We start from the raw sequence: 14,535 nt of genomic DNA on the forward strand, positions 1-14,535 counted from the left end.
GGGAAAAAAGGAGGTCGAAGAGACCTGGAGAAAATATACAAACAACAATCATTGATAGTCCTTTGACCTTACTATACTCTCTCTCTCTTTCTCTTTCTTCCTCTCTCTCATTCCCTCCCTCTCTTCTCATTCTCTCCCTCTCCCGCTCTCTCCTTCTCGCTCTCTTTCTCTATTTCTTCCCCTCTCTCATTCTCTCTCTCCCTCCCTCTCTCATTCTCTCTCTCCCCCCTCACTCATTCTCTCTCTCCCCCCTCACTCATTCTCTCTCGCTTTTTTCTCTCCCTCTCTCTTTTGCTCTCTCTTGCTCGGTCTCTCTCATTCTCACTCTCTCTCTGTCTCTTTCTCTCACTCTTTCTAGCTCGCTCTCTCACTCCCTCTCTTTCGCTCTCTCTCTCCTTCTCACTGTCCCCTTCTCTTCCTCTCTCTTTCGCTCTCTCTCCTTCTCACTCCCTCTCTTTCGCTCTGTCTCACTCTTTCTCTCTTTCACTTTCTCTCACACTCTCTCTTGCTCCGTCTCTCTCTCTCACTCTTTCACTCTCTCTCACGCTCGGTCTCTCTCATTCTCTCTCACTCTTTCTAGCTCGCTCTCTCACTCCCTCTCTTTCGCTCTCTCTCTCCTTCTCACTCTCCCTCTCTCCCTTTCTCTTCCTCTCTCTCCTTCACTCTCTCTCCTTCTCACTCTCCCTTTCTCTTCCTCTCTCTTTCGCTCTCTCTCCTTCTCACTCCCTCTCTTTCGCTCTCTTGCTCTGTCTCACTCTCTCTCTCTCACTCACTCTCTATCTCTCTATCACTATCTCTTGCTCCGTCTCTCTCTCTCTCACTCTTTCACTCTCTCTCACTCTCTTTCTCTCTCTCTCTCACTCTCTCCCTCTATTTCTCTTCCTCTCTCTTTCACTCTCTCTCTCCTTCACTTTCTCTCACTCTCTCTTGCTCTGTCTCTCTCATTCTCACTCTCTCTCCCCGTCTCTCTTTCTCACACACAAGAAATATTCATTACATACTTACACACTCAGTAGACAACGGATGACCCCACAGATTATTTCAGCGACTTATTATTCAGTCCATATTAGATTTCGTGGCATTATTTGTGATTATTGTGCTTGATTTTTGTGGCAGCTTTTTTCAAACCAAATTTCAATCGCATGTAATTGTTTTGCTCGACCTTTCGCGGTGGATTGTTGGTAAACGAGACCTTTTAACTGTAGTCATGATCGTTGCACGTGACTCGAAGAGACCTTCAGCTGAACGTGCGTTGTGATGATGTCACATGATGAGTCTTTGCCAGGATCTGCAGAAAAGTTCCAGTAATTTAGAAAAATTGCAAGCTAACCTGAATATTGCGGAGATTTACAAAAATTGCTACATCCCAGAGGGACCAACCATGCCTGTACACAGTGTAAACAAAAATCAGAAAATCCAAATCCAGCCTGACGCCAATCCAACACTGGTGCATCTCTATTTCGGCTAAATCTAAAGACCTTTGCGCAACTCAAAATGTCTACAGTAGATATTAAACAGACCATAACAAAACCCTGTAATGCAACTGTTAACACACACACAGAGCAATTATTATCCCTGCACCTCCACCTTCCTGCATGTGGCAGCTGTGGCTCAGGTGGTAGAGCGGGTTGTCCACTAATCGTAGGATTGGTGGTCGGTCCCACATGCCGAAGTGTCCTTGGGCAAGACACTGAACCCCAAGTTGCTCCCGATGGAAAGTTAGCGCCTTGCATAGCAGCTCTGCTACCATTGGTGTGTGAGTGTGTGTGTGAATGGGTGAATAAGACACAGTGTAAAAGCGCTTTGGATAAAAGCGCTATATACCAATTTACTGATGTGCATGACACGAGGAACAACCTAAAGATCATGACGAGCCAGACGCGGAATAGAGCTTTTGTTTTTTTTTCTTTTAAAGACTTGTGCACAACCCCACATAAAAGCTACAAGCTGCAATTACATCCATATTGACATTCATCAGGTGCTTTAGCAAGCTATGGCACACTTCATCATATCATCCTCCATTCTCCTGCTCTCCTTCTCCCACCCCCTCACTCTTTCTGTATCACTCTCCTTCATGTCATGCCTGTTTTTCCCATCCAAAATGCAAATTGGCCTTGTGTTCAGTAAGAGACATAAGGCAAGCATAAAATGTGTGTGTGTGTGTGTGTTTGTGTGTGTGCACACGACGCATCAGGGAGTTTAATCTTTCCTTGGCTTCTTATGTTTCTCGAGACTGCAATTTTCCCTTAGCTTTCATCTCCATGCTCGCTCATCTCAGATCATTTCCAAAGAAAGTTCTCTCTCTCTCTCTCTCTCTCACACACACACACACACACACACACACACACACACACACACACGGGCTGGGCGGTACAGTTAAAAAATTTATCACGATATAATGTTTTATATTGTTCGGTATTAACAATTATTGATCAATTTTCATCTTTTTTAAACAAAGACCAGTAGAAAAAAAAGGTATTTTTTATTTAACCACTTTATTAAGGCGAACAACAAATAATTTTAGCTTTAACAGTCAAAAAAAAAAAAGAATTTAAACAAATCTTATATCTTATATGAAGATCAAATAAATAAATGTTAAAGAAACTCTTGAACTTAATAAATAAAACGTTATAAAATGTGTGCAATGTAAAAGTGTCAACTTTAAGGGAGATCAACATCACACTACAGCGCAGAAAGGATTGTGATCAACCTGTTAGCATAGTTAGCCTAGCCTCGTTTAAACTTCCACTTTATCACTTACTTCCGGAGAACACTGTGCTGAGGTCCGCGTCTGACGAGGCGCGCTCCTGCTCTGAGGAAACTCGCTGTCCTCCCCAGAGCCGACATTTTAACAGAAAACACAAAGCGGCAAAATGTCACATTTCTTCCTCGCCCGCTGTTCAGAGTCACACGCGCTGTACATGTACGGAGCGCTGCGCATGCGTACTACAAGTCTCTCGCAGCTTGCGTTTCCGTACTCGGCCGGGACGGGCGGTTTTTTTTTTTGTAAAGCTTCCACACACAGCGGTGTTCTGATGTTGGTCAGACGAAAAGAACCCAAATAAACTGCTACACTGGTGAGCTACATGTCCGTTTTTATTCACAATCTCCTCAGCAGGCTCTGAGCTCATTTCCGCTTGTGTTGTGATGTCACGTGGCGATGACAACCGAACCCCACAGATACGCAACTCGTTATTGGCTGTTTGCTTATCACTCGTAGCACACTCCTTTATCAAGGCATATAATAGGCTGTTTATGATCCATGGAGGGCGCACTCTTGAGGGTTGTTCATGCAACCGAATTTCGTGTCTGTTTACATTTTATCGAGCGTTATACCGAATATTTTTTCTATCGTTACCGATAAAGGTGTACCGTCCAGCCCTAAGGCAGACACACACACAGAGGCAGACACAGACAGGCACAGACAGACAGGCACAGACAGACAGGCACAGACAGATAGACAGACACAGACAGGCAAGCAGGCAGACAGACAGACACAGACAGATAGGCAGGCAGGCAAGCAGACACAGGCAGGCAGGCAGGCAGACAGACAGACACAGACACAGACAGATAGGCAGGCAGACACAGGCAGGCAGGCAGGCAGGCAGACACAGGCAGGCAGGCAGGCAGACACAGGCAGACAGACAGACACACAGACACAGACAAACAGGCGGACAGAGGCAGACAGGCAGACAGACAGACACAGACAAACGGCAGACAGAGACAGACAGGCAGACAGGCAGACAGACAGAGATAGACAGGCAGACAGACAGAGATAGACAGGCAGACAGACAGAGATAGACAGGCAGACAGACAGACACCGACAAATAGGCAGACAGAGACAGACAGGCAGACAGACAGACAGGCAGACAGAGACAGACAGGCAGACAGATTCTCTCTATCACACACACACACACACACACACACACACACACACACACTCTCTCTCTCTCTCTCTCTCACGCTCTCGTCATCTGATCAGAGGGTTTTGGGGTCCTGCAGTAAGATCACACATCACCAATGACTGGCATGTAATCACAAGTTACCTCTGCAACTACCAGCATACTGAATTCACCTGAACACAAACTGGGTAGACAAAAGAAGTGTGTGGAAAACATATGGTGCTGACGCTTGCACTTTTCAAAGAAAAACAGGTCATTAGTTGTTTGTTTGTTTTTTCAGTTGTAGGTGTGCCCTTAATTATTAAGGTATAGTACACTGGCTGTTTTGATTGTAAAATCAGTATGGAAATTTAAAGGAGATACGCGTAACTGCAAAAAGCAGCTGTTGGTGTTGAAAATCAACAACAACAAAACATTGGGCAACAACAACATAACACTAAATGCTGCAGACATGTAGGCAGCAAGGACACATTTGTCACCGAGTGTTTTCATGGTCAGAACTCACCCTCTTTCTGCTCGCTCATGGTGGGGGTCTGAGTCTCCTTGGTGTAAGACACCACCTCTTTGGGAGGGAAGTCCACCTGAGTCACCTTTGCAATGCTCAGCTTCGCCGGGCCTCGCCTGAGGGTGGGAACAAACGTGGACAGAGAAACAAACAAACAAAACAGACAGAAAGTCAAATCAACAAATGAGAAAGCAGCCAGACAAAAATGAGTAAGAGCACAGCGCCAAAGCCAAACATTCACACAACCATCACAAAATGGCACTACTGCCTCACTTGTTCTTTCGGGAAACATCTCTTACGTTTTATCAGCAACACATGGGAATACCGAGAAACACATGTGCGCAAAGAATTACTCGGTCCCTCGACTAAATGAGACTAGAATTAGAAACCAATCAAGCGGCCTATTCGATACAGGATGATCTAGGAAATGATCAACCACAGGACCAAATGGTTCCCTTTGTGCTAATATAACCTATTTAAATGAGTTTGATTAGTAAAAGCAAGCAGAAAACAGAAGAAGATATAAATAAAAGAGAAAAAGGAGAATGCGGTACCCCAGCTCGGAGTGAAGCAGTAATGTAGAAGGATCAGAGTCCCAGTGGAGAGTCCTGTTAATATCACAGCAACAGCCCAGTGTTATTGCAAGAGAGAATATTTCAAAGAGAATATTATTAGCATGGTTAGAAAAACATTTTCACACCAGTTATTAACATGCACTCTCTACAACACGTCTTTACGTGCATTTAAATAGACCCTTCGACGACACGTAATATTAACTACATCCAAAAACCTTCCTAGTCGGCATGTAGTAGAATTAAGTACAACGGGTCGTGTATGCATCACAATCGATTTTACCACCGAAAGCAGATCGTACACTTCTCAAAACCAATCTGCATCAATCATGACTAGCAAGGAGGACGTTTGTTCTGTCTCCCAGCATCTGAGGCAACATGTTAAAATGGTCAGCTGTGTCACAGACCCGGCCATGACTCACAAGTGAGCAGCAGATCTACCTACGAGTGTGTGACAGCGTGTGGCCCAGGAGGATGTACATGAGCCCTTGTGGATGTGTGAGTGTGTATATGTGGTTAGAAAAATGACCTCCATGTGTGTAGGAAGCGGTAGTGTAGCAGAGGGAAATGAGTGGACACGGAGGGCCTCAGGCTGGAAAGGACCCCCCCCCCCCTCTAGGGCTGCATTCACACGTGTGTGTGTGTGTGTGTGTGTGTGTGAAGGGGGTTAGAGTTTCAAAACTTCTGTTGAGAGTCCCAAACTTTAATCAGGGGTTAAAGAGTCCCTCAGGCAGCTCACAATGAATCAGATTGTTACTTGGGCTATTTGTACTGCCACTAAAAATGGCACGCAATTCTATTTCTGATCATTCACAAATAAACATTATTGCTCGGCATCACTGGAAATAGTTTGTCACCCAGAGAAATAGCTTGCTTCACTGGAATGATACTACACTATATGTGAATCGTGAATGCATTTAGTCTTTGGAGCAGTGGTAATGAAAACCTCCTAAAAAAAACTACAATACTGTTACTATTATCTCAAGCAACAAATACTTAGTATGTAACGATCCATGAAATTGACAAGAGAAACAGATTAAACTATAAACTTGACCTGACATGTGAAAAACAATGAACAAACATTTCAATCTTCACACCAAAGGTTTTTTTTTTTTCTCTACGTGGCACGATTTCGTTTTGAGAGCAGGTGAAAGCGCAGGACGACGAGGACAAACGTTCTACTTGTTCAAACCTGTACGCTAAACCTCACACAAAGCCTTTAAAAAACATAAACATTTGACTGTGCCTTTGGTGCACAGACAGACTGTCTGTCTGTCGCTCACGCAATCCCACAATCATCAATGTCTTCAGCACTATCAATTACAAAAAGAGAGAGAAAGTGAGAAAGAGAGAGGAAGAATGCTGTTGATTATACCTGGGTCCTGTGGTGCCGTCGCCTGAATCCTGGCTACCTGCCTCACTCGGGGTGCCTGCAGATTTGGCCGTGGGAGACAAGGGCCCGGGAACTGAGGGACGATGCAGACAGGCATTTTATTTACACATAAACATGGATGCATATATGACCTGAATGCAAACATGTTCAAATCAAATACCAAAGGAAAAGTTAGATGATATTGTTAAAATAAGATATTGAACCATCATGGGGCGGGGAATAAATAAATAAATTTTTTAAAAATCACAATATAGTACATCATAAATATATTTTTGTGACAATACAACTCAATATTTTAGAACACTCTTAACGTTTAAAGAAATACTATCAATGTTTTTATGCATTAATTAGTTCATAAAAATTCACAACAAGACAGGGTGAAGTGAAGTGCAATAATACGTTATATTTCAGATGTTTGTGAATACTACAGAAAATTTGTTTTCCATTTACGCTTTTACGCGTAATTGAATTGCGAATTCGTAATTATAAATGTGTGTATGTAAAGCATCTGAATGATTTCTAATATGATCATTTATTTATGCACTTCAGTTCACTCTATCTGTCGATATTTTCACATAAAAGCCAAATGTACAGAAGCAGACAGAGTGAAGTGAATAAATGAATGATGTTTCGGAATCAGATTAGAAATAAATATGCTTTACTGCTTAAAATTCATGACGTGATGTTAAACACTGAAAATGGTTACATGTCAGTTTATACTGTAGTTACTAGCAGCAGCTCACCAGCTTTGACTGATGATAAATGGACATCGAACACCGAGCCTTTGCTCTCACAGTGTAGCCTGGAGTACTTCTGCCCCCTAGTGTCTGCTGTGTGAAATCCAGCAATAACCACATGGACTAATCACTTTTAAGGGATTACGGCTGACAGTTTTTAAGGCACATACCCCCTGCAAAGACTGTTTTTGCTTTGTTTGCAACAATGGATGTTTTAAAGACACACTAATTTAATAGATCTCTAATAAGATTGTCTGGAAATCTTGAAGTTTGAAGCTTCTGAATTTAGGTGAGGTTAAGTTAAGAAAATAATAAAATGGATTTTATAGAGTGCCTTTAAAAGCAGCTTCTCAAAGTGCTGTACACAAAATAAGCAGTACATAGAATTTTTTATTTAAATTTTTTTTTTATATAAAAACAACAACAACAACAACAACAACAACAACAATAATAATAATAATAATAAAAGTATCACCAGTCAAATGCAAGTTTAAAAAAGTAAGTCTTAAGTTGAGCTTTAAAAATGCCAAAGGTCTGAGCTTCCCTGAGTTCAAGAGGAAGAGAGGCACAAAGGGAAGGAGCATAGAGAGAAAAAGCCCAGACACCCATAGATTTTAAGCGGGTTTGTGGAACAGTTAACAGATTACACTGTGAAGAGCGCAGTCTGCGATTTGGGGTGTAAGGGATTACTAAACCAGATAAATAATGAGGATCCAAGCCATGTAATGCCTTTTATGTCAGCATCATAATTTAAAAATAAGACTTTACTGAGCCAAAGAGGAAATTCGACATCATGTTTGTCTGTACAACTCTAGCTAAACCCTAGTTTACTGATTTATCCATGGACATCTCCAGCAATTGCATGCGTTTGTATGGAACATGTACAGGGCTGTGCTCTTCATAAGTCACTGAATAAATACAAGGCAAGCTGACGTGAGCCTGATCCAAGTGTGATCATTCCAAAACAGGTTAATGTACTCCGACTGCATGTGCGTAGTTGATTAAAATAGCTGGGTTTAATTGAATTGAGAAAATTGCACGCTGCTGTGTTGATGCGAAAGGGCAGATGTGTTGACACTTAAAATCTTGATCCATTAAACAGCAACTGATTAATGAAATGCCGAAAAATAATTTCACTCGATACTGTTCACTGGTCAACTCGTGCATCTCACCATGGTTTATTTCGTTTCATTTTCATTCCTTACGTCAGAGCCTGCAGTGAGGTTAAGAGGTCAAGAAAAATAAACTGGAAGGTTTTATATACTATGATGTCTTACATAAAGTAACAAAATAGTTATGAAAAGAAGTAAAAAGGCTTATGAGATCGTGTCCCCTAACTATCTCTGTATGACAATAGGTAATGCCCGTGGCTTTGACGAGGGGAAAGAGGAATGACCAGGCTTTCAATCCAATCCACCCAAGTAATCCATGTATAAAGAACTAGGCCCAAGGGACCAACGAATGCAGAGAACTATGGCTATGGCTGTAAAGAACTGATGAAGTAAGAAGAAAGTGTGAAGCATCACTGACCCGCATGCACATCTGGTGCAATTCCCATGCTCTGAAGCAGTGCTTCAGTCTCTCTCCTCTTCTTCTCCAGATCAGAGTCATCCTGCACCACAACAGGTTCTTTCAGCTGCTCCGCCTGACAGAGTTACAAAGAAGCATGCTTTAAAAAAAAAAAGACTTACTCCAGTCTCCAAAGAGACTTGAGACTGGTATGGAGGTTCACCTTGAACAGGGTAACAATCCTAATCATTCTGCCAAAGCAATAACAGAGTGGTCCAAATCCACTGTGTTAGTTAGAATGTCCTAGTCACGGCCCAGACCTCACTCAGGATTGGGTATGTATCTGAGGGAAAATTTTATATTGCTGTTCAACGACAGTCTCCATTAGAGCGTGAGCTATTTTTTTTTAAGAAGAATGGGCTAAAATAAAAAGATCCAGATGTGCAAAGCTAATGGAGACATAGCCCAGAAAACTTGCAGCTCTAACTGCAGCCAAACGTGGTTCTAATACTTATGCAAACAGAAAAGTATTTTTTATTTTAATTAACAAATTCCTTTACATTCATTAATTAGTTGTTGTTGTTTTTTTTGGGGGGGGAGGGGATAAAAATATACTTCACCTTTGAATGTCAGACATATTGAGGAAATCACATAGTAAAGGCCAATTCCTGGTAATAACATGCCAAAATGTGGATAAATTCAATGGGGATGAATACTTGTGCAAGGCACTATATATCACAGTTTGGTCAAGGAACATGAAATGAACAATCTTATGCTCAGCTTTACAACTGTTTTATCATTTCACATATAAAGCTAGGGATTCAAACTTATGTGGCATGTTTTGCAATGTGTATTACATGCATATGGAAGAATTTACAGTTTCGCATTGTTGTTGAGGTGTTTAAGTTCATCACTGTTTAGCTGCTACAATACCTAGTATTCATTACACAAATACATAACACAATCTGTGATAAACCCCGCTGTGAGCTCCCGATCATAACTACCAGTCAGAATAAGTTGTATAATGCTTACTTCAAGTGTACTGGTCACAGAAATAGACAAAAGATAAAACATGGGGTACAATCCAAATGAAGAATGCTTGCTGAGGTGTGCGGAAATACGAAGCGGTGAAAACTAATTGTATTGTTTTTCCACTGTCTCCAAGATGTTAAAGATGGTCCTTAAGAATCTGTGATAGCATCTATTCCAAAGGAAGAAAACACCAAACCCAAGTTCATGACCCTCTCAACTGGAGAGGCCAAACTGAAGTACAGTAGCTAACTTTAGAACTATGCATATAATAGTAGTGTTTTTTTTTTTTTTTATCCATCTATAAACATCAATGTCTTTAGTCACAAACGTTAGTGCGATAATTTTTATTCATTCATCTTCAGTAACCACTTTTTCCTGATCAGGGTCACGATGGATCTCAGGAAGACGAGAACGTGAGGGCAGGAATACACCCTGGATAGAAGGCCAGTCCACTGCAGGAAACCATATACACACACATTCACACACTCATTCACACCTAGGGGCAATTTAGCATAGTCAATCAGCATGTTTTTGGGAACTGGAAGGAATCCAGAGTTAACCTAAGATCAGGATTGAACTGGGAACTAAACTCAGGATTACCACCCTGTGAGGTGGTAATGTTACCCGCTGCACCACTGCGTCAACCAGCCAGTCCTGACTCATAAATCACATTCAAACCCTGGCTGATTTCATACACTGAATAAAAGTGTGTAAAACTTTGACAAACAAGAGCCACTTGATGTAAAATCAAATCGCAAATATGGTCAGTGCATTTCTAAGTGACTGACATTATGACTCACAAACACAATTAGTCGTTAAAATCTATTTATGTACCAAATATTTCATTCTCACATTTTTGTGTGAAGAATTAGAAATTATTTATTTTTGCTCTTCAAGCTAAATATAATATTTTGAGAAAATGTCTTTAATCCTTTGTGATACATTTGCACCACATCACCTACATTTACTATCTAAAGCAAAAAAAAAAACCCCTCATACTCAGCAAAAAAAGAAACATCCCTTTTTCAGGAGACTGTATTTTAAAGATCATTTTGTAAAATCCAAATAAGCTTTACAGATCTTTATCGGAAAGGGTTTAAACAATGTTTTTCATGCTTGTTCAATGAACTATAAACAATTATTGTATATGCTCCTGTGGAACAGTCCTTAAGATACTAACAGTTTACAGGTGGTAGGCAATTAAGGTCACAGTTACAATAACTTAGGACACTAAAGAGACCTTTCTACTGACGAACAGGAAGGACATCTGATCGTTATTGCAGTGGAAAATTACATGTAACCGTGTGTGTCCCCAGACGTGATGGAGAACTTGTAAATGCCTTGGTGGAAGAGTGGAGTAACATCTCACAGCAAGAACTGACAAATCTGGTGCAGTCCATGAGGATGAGATGCACTGTAGTACTTAAAGCAGCTGGAGGACACACCTCACACTGACTGTTACTTTTGATAGTGACCCCCGCTTTGTTCATGGACTCATTATTCCATTTCTGTTCCTCAAATGTCTGTGAAACCTGTTCAGTTCATGTCTCAGTTGTTGAATGTTTTTATCTTAATACAAATATTTACAGATTTTAAGACATTTGCTGGAAATAAAAGCAGTTGAATGTGAAAGGACGTTTCTTTTTTTGCTGAGTTTATATGAACTGTGCGTGGGATCATTGTTCTCACCTCTTTTTTCTTGCGTTCTTCCTCTTTTCTCTTCTTTTCTTCCCTTATTTGCGCGAGCCGCTGCTTCTTTCTCTCTAACTCTGCCTTCAGCTCGCTCTTATCCGACATGATGCTGCTGAACAGAAAACAAAGCCCCAAGTCTTTACGTGCACCGAATACTCAGCGAACATTTCCGTAAAAGTGTGCGAAGAGTAAACAATGTTCACAAATCTCCTTCTGAACATAGGTTACAGTAATTTAACCAGCGATTCACATTACAACGCCATTCAAAGAGTGATATTTAGGAAAATAAGGACAGCTATGGATCTCTACAACAACCAGACATGAAAATGATCCAGGATAGAGTCCAACCCTGGTCAGAGATTCACACTGTACAGACCAGAGAAATGCCCTGAATGTATTTCTTCTCTACTTAAGATTGTGGATTTTTATTTATTATTTTTCAAATAGCTTTAATCTTTTATCGCATGTAAACAACTGAATAACTACTCACATCTGCTCTTAACAAATTCCCATTTCTACACAAAACAGTCCAATTAAGCAAAAATGCTCAACTTCCTTATAAAAAGAAGGAGAACTGGTCGGGTATTATTCCTTTATTTTACACTTTTTTTTTGTTTGTTTACAACAGTGTAGTTATTAATTTTCTTCAGATCACATTGCAACTCGTGATTTTATGGGCGATTAAGAATATAAAGAAAGCTCTGTTCTTCAGGCACTATGAAGTTTAGACACAGATTAATAGACTCATTGACTAAGTTTTGGTTTTTCTCCATAAACAGTTGTTTCCAATAACCATAAAGCAGTTTTCTTTTTGTTTACACAAAAAGGTATCACTGCTACTATTACTAACAATGCTAAGAAAAACCTAAAAGTCATTAGAAAGTTAGTAGCCCTGAGCAAAGTAAAATAAACAATTTTAAAACACTTGAAAACATATGATCCACTCCAAGCACACAGCCCTTGTTCTGTAAAGCTAACCCGCCAGCTAAGGGTCAGAAGCTACAACACTTACTGTGCTAATACTTAATGTTTGCTAATAAAAATAAATAAATAAATAGATAGATAGATAGATAGATAAATAAAAATTTGTGGCACGATTTCCATGCAGTTCTTCCTGCATGTCCTGAGAAATCAGTATCTTCAGCTCACTGCACATTAAAGTCCATGGCTAACACACTAGCTTGGGCGGCACCGAGTTAGCAAAGTCAAGTGACAACCAGAGGTTTGTATAACAGCAATAACACACACAGAGGCGTAGCGCAAATCAACTGTTTTAGCTCTTTTACAGATTTAATTATACATCTATACCTTCTAGCTTGGTAATGAAATCACGCTCTATCTGATTAATCACGCCTCACCATTAGCCTCTACGTAGCCTCACTACTGGCTACGGTGCTGATTGGTTAGCTAACGTTAGCTTAAAAAAAAACCTGTCATTCATCGGGGCCGGTTACACATAAAACCGACTTACAAAGTAACCATACACACAGCGACCCGGGCAAAAAGTAGCAGTGGTGTAAAGATCATTTTTATGATACAGTTAAAACAGACAGAGACTGACCCGTTAGCTGAGCTTCTTTATCTTCAGAAACCGTTGTTATTGTTGGCACCGTCCACTGAGCAGCTTCCGGGTTCTAGAGGAGCAATGACGAATAACGGGAACCGAGAAGGGTCAAAACCGTGTTACAATAACGCGTTACAATATCCAACTAGATAGATAGACAACAACAATAATAATAGTAATAACAATAATAATCATAATTTATATTTATGATTATTATTATTAGAAATGCATTTAAATTAAATAAAGTAAAAAAATAATAAATAAAACAAAAGACTGTAAAGACGAATTATGACATAGCACAACAAAAAAATTGCGCAGAGTACAAACGGTTGTCTTCACAACATAAGTCACAATGGTGTAATATTACTAATTGCCAAGTCTGTTTATTAATAGACAAAAACGTCTATTCAAGGGCTCTTTAAGGTTTCCTTGGATAATTTAGGGTTATTATATGGGCATATTATATTATATTATACGAATCCTTTCTGATAGGGAAATAATCTGATTTAGGGTCCCTCATATTAGCTTTTATTGCTCTCCACAGGGACAAACGAAGAAGGTTATCCATCCATCCATCCATCCATCCATCTTCAACCACTTACTCCTTTTCAGGGTCGCGGGAGAGCCTGGAGCCTATCCCAGGAAGCATCGGGCACAAGGCGGGGTACACCTTGGACAGGGTGACGAAGAAGGTTATAGTTTTTTTTTTTTTTTTTTTTTTAAGGGGTTTTAAACGCATCTCGGGGTCTCGATGTAAGACTGCAAGTGTGACATTTAGGACAACGCTCATGTTTTAGTTTTCCCCGCGTTCTTGTATGTTCGAGTAGCTCCCCCTGCTGGTGACCTGTCATTTTAATATTACTGTTAAGAAGAAAAAAAATATGGAAAATTCAAGATAAGAAAAAGTTGAAAATTCAATAAGGCATGTCTTCAAATTCAATTTTTATTGTTCACACACAACAATACACAGTACGCAGTGAAATGATTTTTTTCGACTTTCCATGACATAAAATAGAATTTACATAAACCAGAATTTACTTTGTATACGGAAAGAAAAGGAAAAATAGTTTTATATTATATATATATATATATATATATATATATATATATATATATATATATATATATATATATATATATATATATATATATAAAAGGGATATAAAAGATAGATGGCAGCAACAGTATGACTATATTTGAGATAAGCTGATATGTGCAGTGGTTTGTGCAATATAATGCAGCGCAACATCAGGATGAAGTAGTTTTTATTGAATAGCAGAAATAATAATAATAATAATAATAATAATAATAATAATAATAATAATAATAAAAGTGTTATGGTGGATGGAACCTGCAAAAAACAATAAATAAATAAATAAATACACAAAAATTACATGACCATATTCCTGTATAAATAAATATATACATAATTAAATAATCATATAACAAATGATTAAAATAAATGGTTGTGGAAATGCAAAAATGTTAAAGGAAATGCTAAACTGAAATGTATTTCTGAATGTAGTTCAGATTGCACGTTCATATGGTTCCATCTATTACTGTGTAAATAAAACAGAAGCGTCATGATAATCAATTAGTAGGCCTACTCAAATTTTGAGCTCAGTTTGT

At 39.6% G+C, this 14,535-nt stretch overlaps 1 protein-coding gene across 5 annotated transcripts in view; it reads right to left on the reverse strand.

The window, feature by feature from the left end:
• Positions 1-12,982, reverse strand: part of dync1i2a (dynein, cytoplasmic 1, intermediate chain 2a) — a 38,920-nt gene extending 25,938 nt beyond the window's left edge. For 2 of the 5 annotated variants that reach the window (XM_017469451.2, XM_017469449.2), the window contains exons 1-6: positions 12,904-12,982; positions 11,340-11,451; positions 8,640-8,754; positions 6,355-6,445; positions 4,962-5,015; positions 4,408-4,523 (exon numbers count right to left, since the gene is read on the reverse strand). In XM_017469451.2, coding sequence (XP_017324940.1) covers positions 4,408-4,523; positions 4,962-5,015; positions 6,355-6,445; positions 8,640-8,754; positions 11,340-11,447 — 484 coding nt within the window. In that variant the 5' untranslated portion in view covers positions 11,448-11,451; positions 12,904-12,982. Of the gene's footprint in view, positions 1-4,407; positions 4,524-4,961; positions 5,016-6,354; positions 6,446-8,639; positions 8,755-11,339; positions 11,455-12,903 lie in introns of all 5 variants that reach the window. The other 3 variants (XM_017469454.2, XM_017469452.2, XM_017469450.2) reach the window with 2 other exon arrangements.
• Between the last annotated feature and the right edge of the window lie 1,553 nt (positions 12,983-14,535).

This window comes from Ictalurus punctatus, chromosome 6 (genome assembly GCF_001660625.3).
Source record: "Ictalurus punctatus breed USDA103 chromosome 6, Coco_2.0, whole genome shotgun sequence".
NCBI lineage: Eukaryota > Metazoa > Chordata > Actinopteri > Siluriformes > Ictaluridae > Ictalurus > Ictalurus punctatus.